Source organism: Danio aesculapii, chromosome 4, assembly GCF_903798145.1.
Source record: "Danio aesculapii chromosome 4, fDanAes4.1, whole genome shotgun sequence".
Classification (NCBI taxonomy): Eukaryota; Metazoa; Chordata; class Actinopteri; order Cypriniformes; family Danionidae; genus Danio; species Danio aesculapii.
Window position 1 is genome coordinate 40769412 of NC_079438.1, and position 21497 is coordinate 40790908.

Here is a 21497-nt window from a genome sequence, read left to right on the forward strand (position 1 = left end):
GATTTGAGAGGGGTGTACTTATATATGCTGAGCACTGTATATAAATAATAATAAAAAAAAATATATATATATATATAAATATATATATATATATATATATATATATATATATATATATATATAATATGTTTTATATTATATTTATTATATTATGTTTACTGTTTGCATTGTTTATTACAATCTAAATAACTGTTGTTTCATAATTATTAAATAATAAATTAATCAATAATCAATAAAAAATATTATTAAAATGTTCACATTTGTGGACTATACATTAATACTAATACTATTAATATTAATACGATTATATTTCGTTTTAATAATTGATTATTAATTTATATTCATAATAATCAATTAACCATTTAATGAACATTAATCGTGATTCTAGCCATTCCTTACTATTTTATCTCGATTATTAAAGAGATAACGTTAAGTTGGTTTACCCAACTAAAAGATTTAAATCCTTTTACTCATCCTCATGTTTAAACCCTAAGTTTATTTTTTTTCTGTTGAACACAAAGGAACATACTGAAGAATGCTGTAAAAAACAGCCATTTACTTCTATACTATATCATTGTTCCTACTATGGATGTCAAATGCATGCTGTTTTCCCAACATTCTTCAGAATATCTTGTTTTGTGTTCAACATTTTAGACTCACTTGAGTGAGAGTAGATAAGGAAACTTTCATTTTGGGCAGGGGCGGATTTAACCATTTAGTGAGGTAAGTGGCCGCTTAGGGGCCCAGGATTTCTGGGGGCCCACAATAAATACCTAGAAGTTTCTATAAATTATATATAATGACATTTTCTATCATATTTTATAAATACAAATTTACCTTTATTAGTACTGTACATCTGTGCAAATACGTCCCCCCACCCCCAATCGTGGATCAGTCCAGCAGTCAAATCAGATGAAAATTTACTCTTAAAAAATAGTTGACTCATTATTTTTAGTTAGGAATTCATTTTAAGTAAACAATTTTTTTAAAATGTAGAGATTGTGTTAAGATAAAAATGTAAAAGCAAGACTGAGTGATATAAGTAAACGACAGCAAAATAAATAAGTAAGTACAAATACAAAGTGTGCATATTACTGTAGGACCTCCAGGTCCCGTGACTCGAATTGCTTAGGGCCCCCAAATAAGTAAATCTGGCCCTGATTTTCGGGTAAACTATCCTTTCAATAATGTTGACAGTAAAAAATAGTATGTTACACCTTTCTGCCACTAGAGGGAGCCTCCAAAACAAACTCCACTGATGACGTGTCGAGCAACATGGCAGCGCCTATGATGGAGCACAACAACCACAGTAACATGAATCTTTCTGAACTGAAACTAGCAGACAGCACTAAATCTGACTCTCCTTCAGAGGATGGAAACCTTGCAGACGATATAGTTGTTCTCGTGCTGAGAGAGATCGGTGGAGATCTGAAGTCGCTAAAGAAGGTGTCTGGGCTTTTGGAGAAACTGACATTAGAAAACAAGCAGCTAGAAGAGCAGGTAAAGAAAGAAAGAAATGCTATGTAAAAATGATTTATTACGAGTTTATATATATACAGCTATAGGAATGTTCAAAATATTAGTTTCTTTGGATTTGCGATTTGTAGTTATGGGTTTATTTGTGTATTTATTTTTGTTTAATTATGTGAATTAATGATGACATCTCTACTCAATTTAAATAGAAATGTTTTCATTTAGAGATGCCATGTTAAACTTTATAATCACATTTTCTATTAATTAATCTCCTAAATAAGTACTATTTTGAGGGTTCATGTCATTTGTTATACTATGAAATGATGTTTTAAAAATGCCTGACAAAACCCTTTTTGGTATATAAACTACTGCTTATAATTATTGATTATTTTAGGTAGGTGTTTTCTGTAAATGATGGTAAAAGTTTTATTAAAGTTGTGTTTTATTAATGTATTAATATATTTCATTTGTTTACATTTTACTTTTAATTTACTAAGTTACATTTAACTTAGTACACTGCAGAAAAGAATTTCCTTCATTAGATTTTTTTTGTAGATTTTTAGTCCAAATATCTAAAAATTCTTAAATCAAGAACAATTTTTCTAGACAAGCAAAACAGTTTCTTGTTTTAAGAAATAATATAGTTTTTCCTTAAAACAAGCAAAATAATCTGCCAATGGGGTAAGCAATATAATCTTATGTCAAAAGGAAAAACAAGATTATTTTGCTTAACATATTGGCAGATTATTTAGCTTGTTTTAAGCAAAAACTCACTTAATGTTGGCATATTATTTCTTAAAGTAAGACAATATTTTTTGCTTGCCTTGAAAATTATTCTTGATCAAAAGATCTAAGTAAGAAAATCCTTTTTTTTGCAATGTAGATGCTTTTATCCAAAGCAGCTTACAAGCTAAATGTTTTATATGTTAATGTTTAAGACATAAAAATAAAGTTTAATACACCCAATATTGATCATGGAATAGAAAAAATAATTCTGTCATCTTTACTCTTCATTTTGTTACAATGTTCTGCATAACTTCCTCCATGGAAGTTGGAATGTTTAAAATAAATTGTCCATAATGCTGGTTATTCAGTCCCCAGTGACTTCCACTGAATGTATGTATGTGTGTGTATATATATATATATATATATATATATATATATATATATATATATATATATATATATATATATATATACACATACACACATACATACATACATACATACATACATACACACACACACAGACACAGTGCTCAGCATAATTGAGTACACCCCATTTGGAAAGTGAATATTTGTATCCATTTCTCAGTGAATATAGGCAATGTATTTTGGTGAATTTAAACAAAACAGATTTATTAAACAGATATATTTATTAAAATAATATTTTAGTCAACAAACATATTTAGAAAATGAAAGATAATACAATTAAATTCGAGCAAAACATTGCAAAAAAATTACAACCTACAAAATTTGAACTAAAATTTTCCTTTTTTTGCTTCTCTTGATTTTTCCTCTTTTTAAAATTTGTATTTAATATTTTTCTAGAACATATAAATTTGCGTGTACTAGTTTTTGGATTATTATCTTATTATTTTGTAAGATAAGCTCTAGATTTGGCTTCAGTACTGACTAATCTAATGTAGAGTTTAAAAGAGAGATTTGTGAGGGGTGTACTTATATATGCTGGGAACTGTATGTATGTTGTTAGTTAGTTAGTCTATTAAATAAATCAAATGTAACCAAAGCAGTCTAGCTTCCAGCATTCCCCCCAAAATCCCCATTAGAATAAAAAGTAATGAAATAAAATAGGAAATTACCTTTAATGCAATATATGTATGTATTTATTACAACTTTAGTCTTATTTGATTGTTGTTTTATAGATTATTTTATTCATTCATTTTTTATTTAATATTTATTTATTTATTTTATTAAATTTTTTTACTTAAGTATTATTTATTTTCAAGTATTAATTCTAGATACTCAAAGTTAAAAGGATGGTTCACCCCAACATAAAAATGTACTTATTAGTTATTATTAATAATTATTTCATAACTATATTAATCATATAGTATATACATGTATAAAATATATAAAATAAAAATATTTAGGATTATTTGTTATAGAACTATTTATTAAATAGTTAATTATAGCTATTTACTCACTCTCAAGTGGTTCCAAACCTGAGTATGAGTGTCTTCATTTTTCTGTTGAACACAAAACAAGATATTATGAAGAATGTTGAAAACTGGTAACCATTGACATCCATAGTAGCACAAACTAAAACTATGGAAGTCTATGGTTACTGGTTTTCAAAACATCGTCTTTTGCATTCAAGGAAATAAAGAAACAGGTTTATGACAAGTGGAGGGTGAGTAAATGATGGCAGAATGTTTATTTTTGGGTGAACTATCCCTTAAGGCATGCATCATTATGTAAATCTGCTATACCGCTTCAGGATGACTTATCTGTTGTGATTTGTACATGCAGGTGCAGACGGTGTCGTCTTCAGGGCCGCTGCGTGTATCAGCAGCTTTGCATGCAGCAGAGGAGTCTCAGAAGAAGCTGGAGTCGCTACTGGACAAGGAAAGGCTGTTGTCCAACAAACTGCAGCAGCATTTGCAGGGCGCACAGGTCTGGACTGACAGCATCGGGCAGGTCCTGGGGCAGCTGGACACATTAGAGAGACATATGAAGTACCTGCAATGCCTGGCACGTATAGAAGAGCTCAGGTATATTTCAGAGGGTTACGGCAAGACACTACAAACAAAAATTTGGTAGATTTTGGTATTTTCATAAAGTGTTTTGTTTCAATCTAATGTAAGGAACATGTTATGTTAATAATAATAATAATAATAAACCATTACGTTTATTGTTCTTAGTTTCTGTTTGTGCATCACAATACAGATTTCTTAAGGCTGTTTTCTAAAAGTTTTTTTTTTTTCTGCACAGAACCACACATTTGAAGTCAAAATTATTAGCCCTCCTGAAACTTTTTCAAATATTTCCCAAAGTTACGTTTAACAGAGCAGGCAAATTTTCACAGTATTTCCTATTATATATTTTTTCTTCTAAAGAAAGTCTTATTTGTTTTATTCTGGCTAGAATAAAAGCAGTTTTTAATTAAAAAAACATTTTAAAGTCAATATTATTAACCCCCTTAAGCTATATATTTATCTACAGAACAATCTATCGAATGTCACTTTAAGCTGAATACTAGCATCTTGAAAGATATCTAGTCAAAACATTATCATATCACGGGAAAGATTTCAGTTATTACAAATTGGTAATTAAAACTATTATGTTAATGTGTTGAAAAAATCTTCTCTCCGTTAAACAGAAATTGTGGAAAAAATATACAGGGGGCTAATAATTAATAAGGGCTAATGATTCAAGGGATAATGACTTCAACTGTATACTGTATATTTACAGAGGGATTTGCTCATACATAATTTGCAATAAATAATTGTAAATTGTACAATAAACAACCATTTATTCTACAAAAAAGCTGTAAAAGTATATATTTCTCAGGCTGTTTGCTGTTTTTTTCTGAATTATGGAGTGATAAAAGAGTTTCCCAAAATCCACCCTGTAAAAACCTTACAAAAAACCCAACTTTAGATTTTTGTGCTAGAATTGTATGCAAATAGCCCACGTTTAATTAAACAATGACTTCTTTACATTTTAGAAAACTTTTAATACAAAAGGTGTATGCACTTTTGAATATAATCAATCAGCTGCACAAGTATAGTGATGCAGTAACTATTACATTTTTTTCCGTTCACCTACAGCAGGGGTGTCAAACTCAGTTCCTGGAGGGCTGCAGCCCTGCACAGTTTAGTTCCAACCCTGCTTCAACACACGAAGCTGTGGTCACACTGGACTTTTCTCCCCATAGACTTCTATTCATACGCACGGATATGCGCCAGACCGGGACCACAAGCTCGTGCGACAAGTTCGCTGTGTTGCAAAGTTCAAGCTTGGTGAACTCTGACCTGCAAAATCGCATCACTTGACTGCGTGAGACCAACCGAGGATCAAAACATGACCTTTCTGGACAGGAATTTAAAACATGGACCAATCGCTCGCTTTTTAAATGTCTAATCATCTTGTTTAATCCCGCCCCTTTTCGCAGCGCCGTACTACAGAGCAAGCTCAAACTCTAGTGTGACCGCATTTTTACCTGTAGGTCTTAAACAAGCCTGAAGGACTCAATTAGTTGGATCAGGTATGTTTAATTATGGTTGGAACTAAACTGTGCAGAGCTGCGGCCCTCTAGGGACTGAGTTTGACACCTGTGACCTACAGTGTATTGCCTTAAATTGTAACGTAACACAGGTTTGCACTTTGCTTCTTTTATGCTGCATCAGTGACAGTATCCAGCAGTATCTGATGACCAATAGCGTGTGGGATGCGGTCAGAGCCATTGACAGTATGGCGTCTCTGGATATGGATTTGAGGGAGTCAGGCTGTCTCCACCTGCAGGCTTTCCTCAGAGAGACACTTCGGTTTTGGCACAAGATCCTTAAAGACAAACTGACCAGGTGTGAAACTCGCAGAACGTTTAGAGTAAGTATAAATGCTTCTGAGATGATGCTAAATGTTGAGTTGTGTTTCAGTGATTTTGAGGAAGTCCTGACGCAGTTACACTGGCCGTTCATCTCAGCCCCGACACAGACTCTCTCTCCTCCAGCAAATGCACAGGAGCTCAGCAGCCAGCTGGAGCTGCTCGTCTCCCAGCTTCTGTCTCTGCAGACATCGTATCCTTAATATACTGCTGTTGAATAGACTTCAGTACTGATGCAGTTTCTCAGTGTGTGTCACTGGATTGTCAGACTGATCGAGGCTCGCAAAGAATTATGTAAAAGTTAAGTTCCTCCCAGAAGTTTTCAACTAGATGTTAGACAAACTATTCGAGATGCTATTAGGACTGTCAGTGTTTTATTGTTTATTATTATTTTATTATATGTTATATTATTTTATTTATATTAGTATATTATATATTTTTATTATTTGTAATTTTTTAAAAGATATTAAAACCCTATCTTAATTAAAGTGAGACAACAAATACTTTTTTGCTGTATTACTTTTTGATTTTAGAGACACTTTACAATACAGAACATGTAGTTAATCTAAGATTAGGCGGTATAGTACATGTCACATGGGTTTTACTGACAACAAACAATTAACATTTAAAATGAATCACAGATTGACAACCAAACTGATCAAAGCATCTACAAGCCTCTGTTTCAATTTCTAAATCATGTATGCTCTTTTTAAAAGCATTTAATGAAATCAATTCTTTAAACTGCAACTTTGTTTGTAGATTATTCCATGCACACACTTTAGGAACAGACAGTAAATAAATATCCTGTGACCGAAAGCCAAAGCTAAGGACAGTTTTTTTACTAATGTAATTCTGGAGATATAATGGGAGTAAACCCAATATAGATTTGTAAACAAAGATATGCCAATGCTTGAGCCTACGAATGGACAAAACAGACCAACCTATCCTAGTATACAACACACAATGATAAGTAAGGGATTTCAAATTAGTTATAAATCTTAGTTCATCATGGTAAACAGTATCCAATGTATGCAGACTCTGAGACGAAGCATGCATATACATAACATCACCATAGTTCAATATTAACAAAAATTTTGCATCAATAAGCTTCTTTTTAGCATCAAAAGAAAGGCAGTTCTTTATTTTAAAATAAAAGCCTAAAATCACTAAAAAGAAACTAAAAGAAAGTGTATCATCAATTAAATTTCCAAGACATTTGTATTGGAACACCAATTAAATCTCTGTGCCGTGAGTAGTGGTAATAGAACCTAGCTTTTGCTTAGTTTGTTTTGAATCAGCATTTATCAGCATTTAATATTAATTTTAACTCAGATAAATTATGCTGAAGTACATTAAACACGATCTGTAATTGGGAAAGAGCCAGATTGGGTGTAGATGCAGCTGTGTATTTGACTGTATCATCAGCGTAATAATGAAAATTAGCATTTTTAATAATTTGATCAATATTATTTATATATATAGTAAAAAGAAGAGGCCCCAGTACTGAACCCTGTGCATTTATTACATTTATTATAGTATTTATTCATATTTGTTAACTTTAGTTAATAAAAATACAGTTGTTCAATGTTAGTTCATGTTAACTCGCGGTGCAGCAACTAATATTCACAAACACAGCCTCTGATTTTAATAATGCATCAGTAGATGATGAACTATGATTAATAAAAGCTGTACAAGCATTGTTCATTGTTTTTTCATATTGATAAATACATTAACTACGTGTCCCATATTGTAAAGTGTTATTGTACTTTTATTTTTGTCAAGATGCAAAGGTGATCATTTTCCCTAACAGCTGCTGAAGTGATGACCTTATATCAGAGAATAAAGAGACATCAGCTCGTCCTGGACAGTCCCAGACTCCTCCACTCTCACTGCCCATTCAGATCATGCTGCTTCCTCTTAGTAAAAGGTTCAGGTATCACTTCACCGGAAACCGTCAGACCAACAACTTAAGCAAGGTCATTAATTACTCAGTTTGTTGTTTAGTTCTATTCAGTCTAAATGCAAAATTCCTTTTCATTCTGTAAAAATAAGTGTAAGCTCTGATAGCTTAGTCGCAGTTCACGATCATATAGAGGACGTTCCAAGTTCGAGTCCTGATTTGTGGACTAGGGCTGCACGATATCAGAAACAAAACAGACCTTTCAATATTTTGTTTCTCTGCAATACATATTGCAATATGAATATAATTTCACAAGATGACTTGAGTAACACGTAATAATTCCTAGTTTTACACTGACTGGGATGATTTTGTATAGAGTGCATCTGCATAAAATTATATAAAAAAGTATACAAAATAAAATAAAGCAGCGATGGAAACAACACAACAAAGAAAATATTAAATAAACAGTGCTTCATGCTTTTCTGTAGAGTCTAACAGCATTGAGATTCAGAAACGCAAAGATCAAATGTAAAATAACACTGTATAGTCTTCATTCTATAAATAAACAATTAGTCTTCGTTAAAGTGGCAAACTTTAACATTTCTTGTCTACAAATGGCTTTTGTTTGCTTGAAATCTTACAGCAAACACATACAATTTTAAATCTTTCATACTATTAGAACCTATTAGGTCATGTTATATTAATGCAAAGGTGACATTTCAGATCCTGCCATGTGACTATTGCAGATTGCAATATCGATGCTGAAATGATATACAGTATTGCGCATTCCTATTGAGAACCTTTCCCGGTCTCGATCCCATGCCCTCTATCTTTCTCCAACTTTGCTTCCTGTCAATATACTGTCCTATAATAAAGGCAAAAAATATCTTTAAAAAACAAAAGAGTTTTGTAAACAACTATTGATCAATAATGCATAAGATGTCGAATGAACTTAAATCATCTTGTCACCTCTACAGCCAGAGTGGTATTTGACTCAGATCCTCATTTGGATGGGAAACAACTCCAACTTTATGGAAGAGAAGATTCAACCTATATTGGATCGTGCTGGAGGCAATGTTAACGCAAGGGTAAGTTCATCAATTTGGTTAAAGACAAATTTAAGAGATTATTTACCTATTTGTATGAGTTTAAATACATTCAACCACATGAGCGATTACACTACAAAAAAATCCAATCAAATCAATTTTCAACTCTCTCTGAAAGAGGTCGAAAGTACAAATAAACCATTTTAGATGCTGCTTACACCTGTATTTAGTATCATTTGACATTTGTGTTTATTGTATAGTATAGAATAACACTTTTGGGTTAAAACATATTCAGAATCGATATTTGATCAAGCAGTGCCCAATTCACATGGGGAAGATTGTAATAATGTTTTCTAGTCTGAGTGGTAGATTTTCTTTGGATTGCCACTGTTTGTCATTACATGATCACATCTGTATTAAAACTAGCTAGTAGGATATGTTGTGTGATGAACATCTGTAATTTTGGTGTACCACACAAGCGCCTGAAAACATTGGATTTATCTGCATTTGTACTTGTCAGCATTTGTCAGAGTAAAAAAATAAATTATTAGTTATTGAGGACATAACCTGAATTAAATGGAAAGGTGGCAAATATACAGTTTCCTTAATAAAAAGTAGCTAGTAAAGTAAATAGTTTAATAACTTAAACGTAATCATTTTTAAACTCAGAAAGCAGTTCAGTATTGAAAGAGAAACACTTGAATACATGCCCAATAATTTAGTTATTTAGCTAATAAAACGTCTTAAATTACAATGTGCAATGTTAATATTTTCAGTTGTAAATTTTCCAGAGAAGGATCCCACTAACTACTAATACACTGCGTCGTGGAAGTGAAGTGACGTCATTGTAAAAAGTCTCTATAGAGCCAAGTTCTCCTACTCAATTGTGTCGTTACTTCGATTTTATCGTAACTTACGATAATTTTAGCCATTAAACTCTTCTCAATCTGTCCTCCAGGTGGAACTCTGTAGAGGTCTGCTGACTCTGGCACAGGAAAAGCTTGCACACGATGCTCCTCGATTACTCTACGATGATGCTCTCTTCTGCCATCTAGTGGATGAGATACTGCAGTTCGAAAAAGAGTTGCGCAGCACCCACAGTTACCCACGTGCCTACCCCGGCGTCCTGCACATACTGCTGGAGGAGAGCGTGTTTCAGAAGTGGCTCAGTGTGGAGAGAAAGAGTGAGTCTGAATGCTATGCACTTAAGTAAAATTTTCAGTTTTGACAATTAATTAAATTGTGTATGTCGCCCTCCAGTGGCTGTTGAGAAAGTGGACACCATGCTGTCTGCAGAAGGAGCCTGGAGCTCTCAATACAAAGACATTACTGATATGGATGAGCTCAAAGCACCAGACTGTGCAGAGACCTTCATGACCCTTCTACTGGTCATCACAGGTATTGATAAAAGCTCATCCTTAGTAAATATCTTTATTTTCATCGGTAATAAAATATGTTTTGTTCAATATTTTTTCGGAGATTATGAGTGAACAAATCAGTTAAATTTTTTAAATAAAACAGATTAAAACTGTAATGGAGACATATAGCTCAGTGCAGAAGAAAAAAGAACCCATTTTGAGAAAACGGGCATAAAAATATGTATTGTAATCAAAATCTAGACATAAATTGATAAAGTGTGACTAAAGAAACATTTGAAAGTGTATTTTGGATGTGGTTTTTACCTTACACTGAAAAAAAAGACTTTTAAAAAGTCAACATCACCCAAAATCTCAAAATTGACATGTTTTTTGCCTGCAGTGTCTTTGCATAAAGTTTAAATACTTGTTTTTGATTGCCTGTGCTGTCCTCTTCCTTAGAACGATACCGCTCTCTGCCGTGTCAGCGGGCTCAGCTCAGTTTCCTGGCTTTGCAGAAGGAGCTGGTGGATGATTTTCGCATCCGCCTCACGCAGGTCATGAAAGAAGAGTCCCGACAGCCACTGAGCTCCCGTTACTGCGCCATCCTCAACGCTGCCAACTACATCTCCACTGTTCTCAGTGACTGGGGTGACAATGTTGTAAGTGCTTTTGAGTCACGGTTTGGCTAACAGTGGTCAATGTGTCATTTTTAAGGTTCATCATAAATTTATTGTAGTAGCAATTTCCAAAATGTTCCAATTTCTTAAAATGACCATAAAACAGATGCTTATTAATATTTGAATTTTTTTTTTAGGTTAAATGAATGTACAACACAAATGTAAAAAACAACCACATTATATCAGAGTAAATTAAAATGAAAATAAAATAATATAAAATAATTGTACATATCTAATAATAACATGCAATAATATTTATTATTTGTCACATAAATTAATATATATAATTTATATAAAACCGGAGTAATGACTCAGATATAATAATAAAATGCATTTTAAAATATATTAAAATAGAAAATGTATCAATATTTTACAGTCTTACTGTATTGTGATCTTCATAATCCAGCCTTGGTGAGCATAAGAGACTTTACTGAAATACTTTGGAAATATATATATTTAAAAAACGGTTTTATAGTAAATTAAGATCTTGTATGTGTTCAAGGAACAGGTGTATAAGGAATATTCTCTTGGGTTTTAAATAATGGTTACCATTTGATATTTTAGCCTCTTTAAATATGAACATTTTTAAAAGTTCACATATATAAAAAAAAAAATATATATATATCAATTCTACAAAATATAATGTATATTATTTTATTTATTTAGAAATGAACATAAAAAAGAGTCTTCCTTACACTTTACTAACACATTATATATTAAATAGAATATTAAAATAATATTAAGCTTTTTCTACATCTGGATGGAGATCAGAAATGCTTACTTGTATTTTATTTTGTTTCAGTTCTTCTTGCAGTTGCAGCAGGCTGCAGTGTCAGTGGGCGAGGAGATCCTGGGCCCTTTAGGGGCCACAGAGAGCGGCAGACTAGCCTCTCTGGAGGGATCTTTGTTTGAGGAACTGTTGGCTCTGTTGGAGAGGCTGCGAGGAGACATGCTGGGCCGATTACTAGACGCAGTCATGAGAGACGTCAAGGAGAAGGCACAGCCATACTGCAAAGACAGGTATGGGTCAAAAATACAGCCAACAGATGTGCTAATAATATATTTAATTGATTCAACATGCTGTTTTTCACTGTAGATTTTTACTTGAAAATTCTTAAATTAATATATATTAGGGAACTGTGAAATTGGGATGGTTTCAATCTGAGCGGTGATCTTTGGTTTGCTTTCTCTACCTTTTGTTTTGACATTTCTCCTTGTGTAAACTGAATGTGTTTCAGATGGATCTCTTTGCCATCGCAAAGCGACCAGGCCACTATGTCGTTATCCAGTTCTGCATGTCCCATGATGCTTTGCCTGCGGGATCACCTGCTCCAACTGCAGCAGATGTTGTGTCTTCCTCTGTTTCAGATGTTCTGGCAGGGCCTCGCTGAGAGACTCGACTGCTTCATCTATGAGGATGTCAGTCTTCTTCTTTCTTTTTCACCTGTTAAACCCTAAATGACTACAAGTCTGCAATATGGATTTTATACAATTTATTTTATTGTTATCAAGACTGAAAGTCAAGTTGTGCTGCTTAATATTTTTGGCCAAACAAACCGTGATACATTTTTCAAGTTTCTTTGATGAACAGAAAGTTTATTTGAACAGTGTTTATCTGAAAAACACATTTTTCTAACATTAGAAAAGTATTTACTTAAAAAAACAACAACAACTACAGATTCCAAAGTGTGTATAATAGTATAATTATTAGCTTCAAACTATGGATAGGTTTACATGTTTACAAACAATATTTGTGCTTTTGTAAAGTTTCATATGGAGAAGACAATGTTCTTAACATGATCCCCACTCACACAGAGCCATAAAAACAAATAAAAAATGCTGTATTATGCATTCCAGCCATTTTCAAAAGCCTTTTTTAGGCCCCTAAAACACTGTAAAGTGTATTGGCCAGTGTAAACTAATGGCCAATACTCAAAAAATATTTACCATTTATAATTGGTGTAAATGACTCTTAATGCAGGAAATTTTTATAACAATCTTTTCATGATAGGCAGGATTACCTGTACATGAAGTCTGAACGCAGTAGTTTGTTGGCGTCTGTTGTTCATCTGTGTTTGTTTCTCATCCCTCAGCTCATCCTTTATAACCACTTCAATGAAGGCGGTGCTGCACAGCTTCAATATGACATGACCAGAAACCTCTTTCCTCTGTTTGGACACTACTGCAAGAGACCAGAAAACTTCTTCAAACAGTAAGTGTGTTGAAGAAAGAAATACTTGAACACTGCCTGTTTTATTAGAATTTATTTATAATTACTAAGAAATAATGAATAGCCAAGGTGATGATTTGGCCACAATGCAAATAATAATAATAAGTGTATTTTTATATAGTGCCTTTAGAACTTCATTCTCAAAGTGCTTTAAAAACATACATGGATAAAATAACATTGTGTAACAGTAAAAGTGTAACCAGTCAAAACATTTAAAATCCACACCTCACAGATAGACGAGTCTAACAAAAGAAGTGTATTTTCAAGGATGATTTAGACATCTTAAAATATTCTGCACATCTCATATTATAGAGTGAGTTCCAGTGTTTTGGAGCAAGTGAAGCAAAAGCCTGTTAAAAGTGTTCTTGTGCATTAATTTCTAATAATTCAGTGTACCAGAGTAGATTATTACATTTATACCACGGTTACAAAACCTAAAACATTGTTCAGGCATCATATTTCAAGACATTTATTAGGTTTCTGTCCTCAAACAGCTTTTGTGTCCATGACTAGTTTCATACACATCCTACGCATCTTGTTTTGTTTCTATTTATTTTTTTGGCTGTATTTTGAAAGATTAATTTATTTTTTTATTTTGATTTTATTGATATACATATTTAAAATCTGTAGGTATCATTAAGCATATTGATTTGGAACTGTAATACAGTCAAAACCAGTCTGGAACTACTTTACCTCTGCATTTACAATGAAAATAATTGCATAGCTTAGAATGTTCATTAGCCAATCAGAATCCAGCATTGAAAAGGTTCATATTATAATCTGAAATAATAGATAGAAAAACCTCATTGTAATTTCTCTCTTCCTCATGTCAGTGTGAAGGAGGCCTGCATCATCTTGACTCTAAAAGTGGGTCCAGCGCTGTTGCTGTGTGATGTTCTAAAGCAGTCAGAAGAAGATCTTCCCAACCATCAGCAGTCCAGTCCAGAATCAGCACTCAACGAGCTGGGAATCTACAAACTGGCCCCGAGTGACGTGCAGATCCTCCTGAACCTCCGCTCAGCCTGGCTCAATCAATCATAACTCGCATCAATCCCATAATCACACAACACAGAATTATAGACGCTTTACCCAGCACTAAAACGCATCTCATGTGACTGAATAAAAATATCCTACGTCCACTGATGTTTCAATAGTATTTAAGATGAACTGAAACTCTGAAGGGAAATGTGAAGAGTTCATGATTTCAGATGTAAACAGAAATGTAAAAAGGGGAACAAAAGCTTTGTCTTTCATCAAAAACAAACAAACAAATAAATTAATACACATTTTAGTGCTTTCTTCTTTATTTTGTGTTAAATAGTTTTATAGCACATTAAACATGTAGTTGGGCTATACCTATCCATCTAATGCAGATTAAGCTGTAGGTTTAAATCAATAAAAGGGGAAATATTATTATTACTGTTTACTTTATTTTCTGTTAAAAAGGCATTAATATTATTATAGCATATTAAATATTTGTATGCATGTTGGTCTATCTCATATATGCAGGACAGATCAAGCTGTGGTTATTAACTCAGAAGAGAGAGAATCCAGCTGATGAGGGCTGTATTTTGTAGAGTGCCGCCTGTTGCAGGATTAAAGCAGCGCTCAAGATTCTCGATAGACTTTGTGCTTTGGTCAACGGGCATCTGCATAGATAGAAATACATAACAAAATCAGATACACGTCAGTTGGTTTCCTTGAATCATGATAATAATAAGGGTGAAAGACCTGATATATTTCTTAAAATTATTTTATATACATAGTAAATGCAAGGAAAGTGTCTTAAATATTTCAATTAACATTTTAAAAATTTTTTTAAATATAGGTAAAATACTGATAATGCTCAATGTTTCAGTGTCAACACGGTGCATAAAATCACCATTAATCATAATAAATGATCCACACATTTTCCTCTCCAATGTTTCATTACATATTTTTAGCCAATTCTAAACAGTTATTATAGAAAGCGCTTGCGTTTGCCAAATCTTTTAGTAAATGTGCCCCTATCTACTGTAAATACACAACACTTAAATGACATTCTTTTGAACATAAATAACTGTGTACCTCACTGGTGGTACAATCTCCCCTACGCATCTTACAACTTAAATAAAAGTACTGTCTCTATAAGAGAAATTGCTTGATCCCTTCCTCATTGTAAGTTGCTTTAATTCAGATAAAAAGCATCTCCTAAATGTGTGCACTGACATGACAACATTTTCAGCCAAGAACTCTTTATGGGTTTTGCCTGTTCGTTTTCAAGACAACAGCATTTTGAGACTGAAAATGAATAAATCTGAAAAGGGGTTACAAAGTGTAAGTTTTCAAAATTGTTCACCATTGCCATGTCCAGCACCCGAAAAAAGAAAGTCGTGATTCAAGAACTGATGACGTTATGCACTGAAAACAATTATATTTTCAACCAACTTAAAAAAAATTACTGTAATTTGTAATTACAGCTAAATTTACACATTTCCCTCAAATTATAGTTTTGACTTGGTTGAAATTTTTTTTTAATATTAATCAGAATATTTATTCTGCCCTAAGAAAAAATCATTCATCAATCATGAATTAAATGAATTACTTGGGTAATTACTTTGGTTCAACTTCAAATCAAAATCAAAGTAAAATTGTACTTTGTATTTAACTATGCTATACTATACTATACATATAACTATGCTACTGCCAGTTATTTTATCTGATCTGAGGTAAACTGTCTGCTGATGCTTTCAGTGTGGCTACATAAACAGCACTTTTTTTCATGTGGTCATCTGAAATTAAAACTGCTGGCTTAAAGTAAAAATACTACTTTAAGAAGAAACTAATGCTTTAATTTTTGCATAGAAAACCTGTTTTTTCAGATGTGTAAATGCAGATCTTTTTGAAAACTTTGTTGCGTAAATGTGAAACTTTTTTAAAATGCAAGAGAAAAACCTTTATGTTTTTGGCTACATCGTTGTCATGTAAACATAGCCTAAAAGTAACAGTGTGACACTTCACCTCTGTAAGGGGTGCTGAACTGAAATCAGGCTTCAGTAAATTCCTGATCTCAGTGTAGACGCGTGTGGCCTTCTCCATAAGCATGTCCTATTAGAAACCATTGCAAGTGAAAAGAAAACAAGAGGTTAACTCAGTGTATTTAACACTGCCTGGAGGTACATTACGGTGATTCCAAGCCCAGACAGACCTGTTGGTGAGTGCTGGAGGGAGACACTCTTGTGTTTTGCTTTTCTTCTTTTTGGCTTGTAGAGGAAGCTGAGTTGGTGGAGGGTGAAACATGGCCTTCAACCTCTACACATGTTGAGCTCAGTAGGGTGTGTACAGCCTTCAGCCTGTCAAAGCCATAAAAGATAGTTAACTACAGCTTAAATCAGACATGTCCAAAGTCCGGCCCGGGGGCCAAATGCGGCCCGTGGTCAAACTTAATCTGGCCCGCCGCCTCTGTAATACAATTAATAACTTCTGGCCCGCACATATACTTAAGTGCTGTTCCTGAATACAGTTCCTAATTTACCCACTAGAGGCAGGAGCACTCTATGCGACATCACCCCGTGTAACCTTTTACCCCCAATTTTCTAAAATGGCGACAATAAATAAGAAAAGGAAAGTTGACTGCGAGGGTCGACGCTTCAAAGATGGGTGGAAATTGGACTATTTCTTCACAGAAATAAGTAACAACTGTGTCTGTCTCATTTGCAAAGAGACAGTGGCTGTTTTTAAAGAGTTCAACATCAAGCGACATTACCAAACGAAACACGCTGACATGTATGATAATTTGACAGGGGAGGAACGCAGCAAGAAATTGACACAACTTGAAGCTAGTTTAATCTCACAGCAGCAGTATTTTTCAAGAGCCCGAGAGTCAAATGAGAATGCCACAAAGGCTAGTTACGAGATAGCAACACTGATCGCGAAGCATTGCAAACCTTTCACTGAGGGTGAATTTATCAAAGGCTGCGTGATGACTATGGTGAAGAAAATATGTCCTGAGAAGCAGCAAGAGTTTGCCAAAGTCTGCCTGGCACGTAACACCATGGCACGCAGGATTGAAGAAGTGTCGTCAGACATCAAAAGACAATTGGGAGTCAGAGGAAAGGAGTTTGAATTTTTTTCGCTAGCTTGCGACGAAAGCACAGATGCCTCGGACACTGCTCAGTTGCTTATTTTTTTGAGAGGAGTGGACAATGAAATGAACGTTACTGAAGAACTACTTGACCTCCAGAGCCTGAAAGCCCAAACGAAAGGAACAGACTTATTCTCTTCTGTTTGCGCTGCCGTGGATGACATGAAACTCCCGTGGAAGAAAATTTCTGGCATTATTACGGATGGCGCACCATCCATGGCTGGCGAACGAAGTGGATTAGCAACACTAATATGCAACAAAGTAAGTGAAGAAGGGGGTCAAGCTGTAAAACTCCATTGCATCATTCATCAGCAAGTTCTGTGTGCCAAACATCTCCAATACGAACATGTTATGAAACCGGTGATAAAGGCTATTAACTATATCCGCTCCAGAGCGCTATTCCACCGCCAGTTTCAACAGTTTTTAAGCGAGATTCATGCAGAATATGGAGATGTTGTCTATTTCACTGACGTGCGATGGCTCAGTCGGGGTTCTGCACTGTCGCGCTTCTACTCTCTTAGGCAGCAAATCAGTGAGTTTTTGGCTGAAAAGGGACAACCTATGCAAGAACTAAGTGACCCCATGTGGCTAGCTGATTTGGGCTTTCTAGTTGATATCACAAAGCACCTTAATGTCCTTAACACCAGTCTCCAGGGACCAGACGCAGTCATAAGCCAACTATATTCACACATCAAAGCCTTTGGAACCAAGCTCAAACTGTTTGAAAGACACCTGTCGCAGACCCAGCCCAATACTGCACATTTTTCAGCGCTGCAAGAATCATGGCCAGATTCCCAGAGAGCAATGTCAATGCGCAAACGAAGAGGTACGCATCAGATATTAAATCTTTGGCTGAAGAGTTCACACGACGCTTTCGGGATTTTGCAGCTATTGAGAAGGATATCGCTCTCTTTTCCTCACCTTTCTCCGTGGACACAGATAATGTTCCAGACCATTTACAGCTGGAGCTCATTGAGCTGCAGTGTGACGCCGAGAGCCGCAGTCGGCACCAGCAACTTTCTCTCGCCAACTTTTACCGACAGCTGGATAAAGGCAGGTTTCAAGAGATTCGAGAGTTTGCTAAGAAAATGCTGAGCTTGTTTGGGTCGACGTATTTGTGTGAGAAGACATTCTCGGTTATGAACTTAAATAAGAGTCGTGTGAGGACACGGCTCACAGACTCTCACCTGCGAGACATCTTGCGCATCAATACCTCTGCCTTTGAGCCAGACCTGGCAGTTGTGCTGCAGTACAGATCTCAGTATCACCCGTCACATTAATTTAAATAACTCTGACTTAATTTTGTTTTGTTCAGTCACAAATTCAGACAAGTTGTCAGTTTTCAGTCCAGAATAAACCGTTCAATCAACATTTATATTTGATGATATGTCATATATCAAATTAGTCCTGCACTTGTGGATAATCGTTTCTGTTATTCAAAAATTCTGTGAACATTGAACTCCCATGATAATATAATTCATGTTCAAATGAACCAAAATACATGTTTGATTGTTAAAATGAAAATAAAAAGAAAATGTGAAACACAGGATGGCTTGCTAAACTGTGTTTAAATATATTGTTGCTTTATGTAATGAACGTCAGCCGAGGTCGGCCCCCCCACATTTTATAACATCAAATCCGGCCCCCTGTGCAAAAAGTTTGGACACCCCTGGCTTAAATTAAACAGATATACAAAGGTCAGAATAAAACAAACTACACCTGACAAACAGACTAGTTGAATAAGAAAGAATATTGTGTTTATCTCAATTATCTTACATTTTTCATTAGGTAGATGAACGCAGATCCTACCTTTCGAAACAGATTGTCTTCTGTCCAGCCTGTATTGCAGCAATTGCGTCTGCAATAGGGGTTATTGCTGATATAGGAGTATTATTTACAGCGAAGAGAAGCAGAATCTGAAGAAGTCAAACACATTTCCTGCTCAAAAACATGTTTTGGTTCAAACAATTCCAGTTATTGTTTTGCAATAATATGAGTAAGAATGTTCATGTATTTGCCACTTTTTATTGCCCATGTGTAAACGGCTTGCAATGTAATTTCCCTTTTCCTCAGTATAATTTGTCCAAACATTCAAAAGACTATGACAGATTTATTTCAATGTTTAGATTCCATGGATACATAGAAATATGATCATCTTCGTGTGGGTGATCCCACCTTAAATCTTAAGAAACTGTATATAGGTTCTTGCATACAGGTCTAATTTACACTGTTAAAAGTTCATTCTATAAATGGGCCTAAGATATTTAGGAAAATATGTGCTATTAGTTTACATTACTGAATTTGTTTACACCTTATAGTGCTACTGTTTGAGTAAATGTACTCATTTCATATATTTGAATATTAATAATATTGTATTATTTAATAAGTAATCATATAATAATGGTGATTTAAATTTGTTTTACTAAATAATGTATGTAAATTTATCTTACATGTGCAATTTAAGTATTTATGAATTACTTATTTAGTTTAGTTTTTTCTTTTTCTCCAAACATAAACATATATATATATATATATATATATATATATATATATATATATATATATATATATATATATATATATATATATATATATATATATATATATATATACATATAGAGTTGAAGTCAGAATTATTGGCCCCCCTGAATTATTAGCCCCCCTGTTTATTTTTTCCACAATTTCTGTATAATGGAGAGATGTTTTTCAACTCTAAACATAATTGTTTTAAGACTTTCTCCAAAAGAAAAAATATCTGACATACTGTGAAAATGTCCTTGCTCTGTTAAACATAATTTGGGAAATATTTAGATAATTCTGACTTCAACTGTATATAGTTAAGTGTGTGTGTGTGTGTGTGTGTGTGTGTTTCAAACAGGTGGTCCATAGTTTCTATATAAAAGAAAACTGCCAAAAAAGCAGAAATGGATGAGTATCTGACTACCGTCTTGTGCTGTGAAGAGGGTCTGTACCACAGGATGCTCAGCTCCTGGACTTCAGTGCTGGCTAATGGCCAGAGATCTGACAAGGGCTGATCATGCTGAAAGAGTCACGAAAGAGACTATTATTAGAGATTTAATTTTTTCTTATTTTAATAAATGTGTGAAAAGAAACCTGTTTTTGCAGAGACTCCAGTATTAGAGCAGCAGGAGGATCAGGAATGACCCACTGCTCTCTGTAAGATGGATGGTGATGCCTGAAGAAAGTGTTCAACTGTGAGAGTCTGAGAGCCAGTTTGGGATCACCGGATGCAGACAGAAGCCCATCAATATCCTGCATCACACCTGAACAATTACATTACATTAGCCAATTACATCATCAACTAAAAACACTAATACTGCCAACTTCTTTGCTCATATTTACAAAGAGCAGCAATATTGAAAGCACTGTATACCCTCACAGATGGTAGATTTATTGATTGAGTAATGAATTGAATAAATTAACCATAGTCTAATATGCTGTACCTGATTGTGAGGAGACCTGTAGCAGGTTGCTTAAGTGCATGTAGTAGCGGGACACATGAACCCAGGTCAGCTGTGTGTATTTCCCGCTGTTTATCTCATGCTCAGTGCCTATGAATGATTCAGGACTGATGACAGTCTCAACGTGTTCTAGCCCACCTGCCAATGAGATTCACACATTCATGTAAACTGCTGATTGATACATATTTATTATAAGGGATGCAAACTATTGCACTCATATACTCAAAATTCATATTTATGAAAACTTTTGATACCATAAAACAATACCACAGAGCAGTGTAAGTCATAGTAGATTGTACAATAAATTTTAACAGGCATAATTAAATGTAAATTATATATTTGCTAAATGAATTAACTAGAATGTTTGATATTTTCTTGGATTCTCTGCACAATATTTATTTAAAATACAAATTAAATGAAAACGCAGGTATTGGTAAGTAGCAAAAATTAAAGTACAGATGTCTATTCATTGTGGAAACTGAAGGGCATCAGTACTGTCATGGGTCTATGTTACATGTTGTGTCTGTGTTGTCTACGTTCTATGTATCTATGTTTAGGTTGTGTCTGAACACATGGCTCAGCCTGTGTTTGTGTTCACCATGTGCTCCTCTGTTCCTCCCTCCTTGTTTCCAGCTGCC

At 34.2% G+C, this 21497-nt stretch overlaps 2 protein-coding genes across 2 annotated transcripts in view; one reads left to right on the forward strand and one right to left on the reverse strand.

Moving 5' to 3' along the window:
- Positions 1-1263: 1263 nt before the first annotated feature.
- Positions 1264-14545, forward strand: rint1 (RAD50 interactor 1). The gene is made up of 13 exons (XM_056455651.1): positions 1264-1500; positions 3967-4208; positions 5847-6020; positions 6096-6236; positions 7863-8019; positions 8921-9031; positions 9948-10173; positions 10250-10387; positions 10807-11006; positions 11827-12044; positions 12263-12443; positions 13118-13236; positions 14088-14545. Exons 1-13 carry the CDS (start codon positions 1276-1278, stop codon positions 14293-14295), a joined length of 2340 nt encoding a protein of 779 aa, XP_056311626.1. The 5' UTR covers positions 1264-1275; the 3' UTR covers positions 14296-14545.
- A 59-nt stretch (positions 14546-14604) lies between these two features.
- Positions 14605-21497, reverse strand: part of cfap54 (cilia and flagella associated protein 54) — a 34101-nt gene continuing 27208 nt past the window's right edge. The window contains 7 exon segments of the mRNA XM_056455652.1: positions 14605-14903; positions 16255-16341; positions 16442-16586; positions 19187-19293; positions 20322-20417; positions 20492-20661; positions 20842-20997. Coding sequence (XP_056311627.1) covers positions 14784-14903; positions 16255-16341; positions 16442-16586; positions 19187-19293; positions 20322-20417; positions 20492-20661; positions 20842-20997 — 881 coding nt within the window. The 3' untranslated portion in view covers positions 14605-14783.

What these genes read in the sequence shown, in the direction of transcription:
- rint1 (XM_056455651.1), top strand. Translation starts at nt 1,276, where the DNA reads ATGGCAGCGCCTATGATGGAGCACAACAACCACAGTAACATGAATCTT. An exon ending in GCACGTATAGAAGAGCTCAG is followed by an intron (nt 4,209 to 5,846) that starts GTATATTTCAGA and finishes ATGCTGCATCAG; the next exon opens with TGACAGTATCCAGCAGTATC. An exon ending in GAGGCAATGTTAACGCAAGG is followed by an intron (nt 9,032 to 9,947) that starts GTAAGTTCATCA and finishes TCTGTCCTCCAG; the next exon opens with GTGGAACTCTGTAGAGGTCT.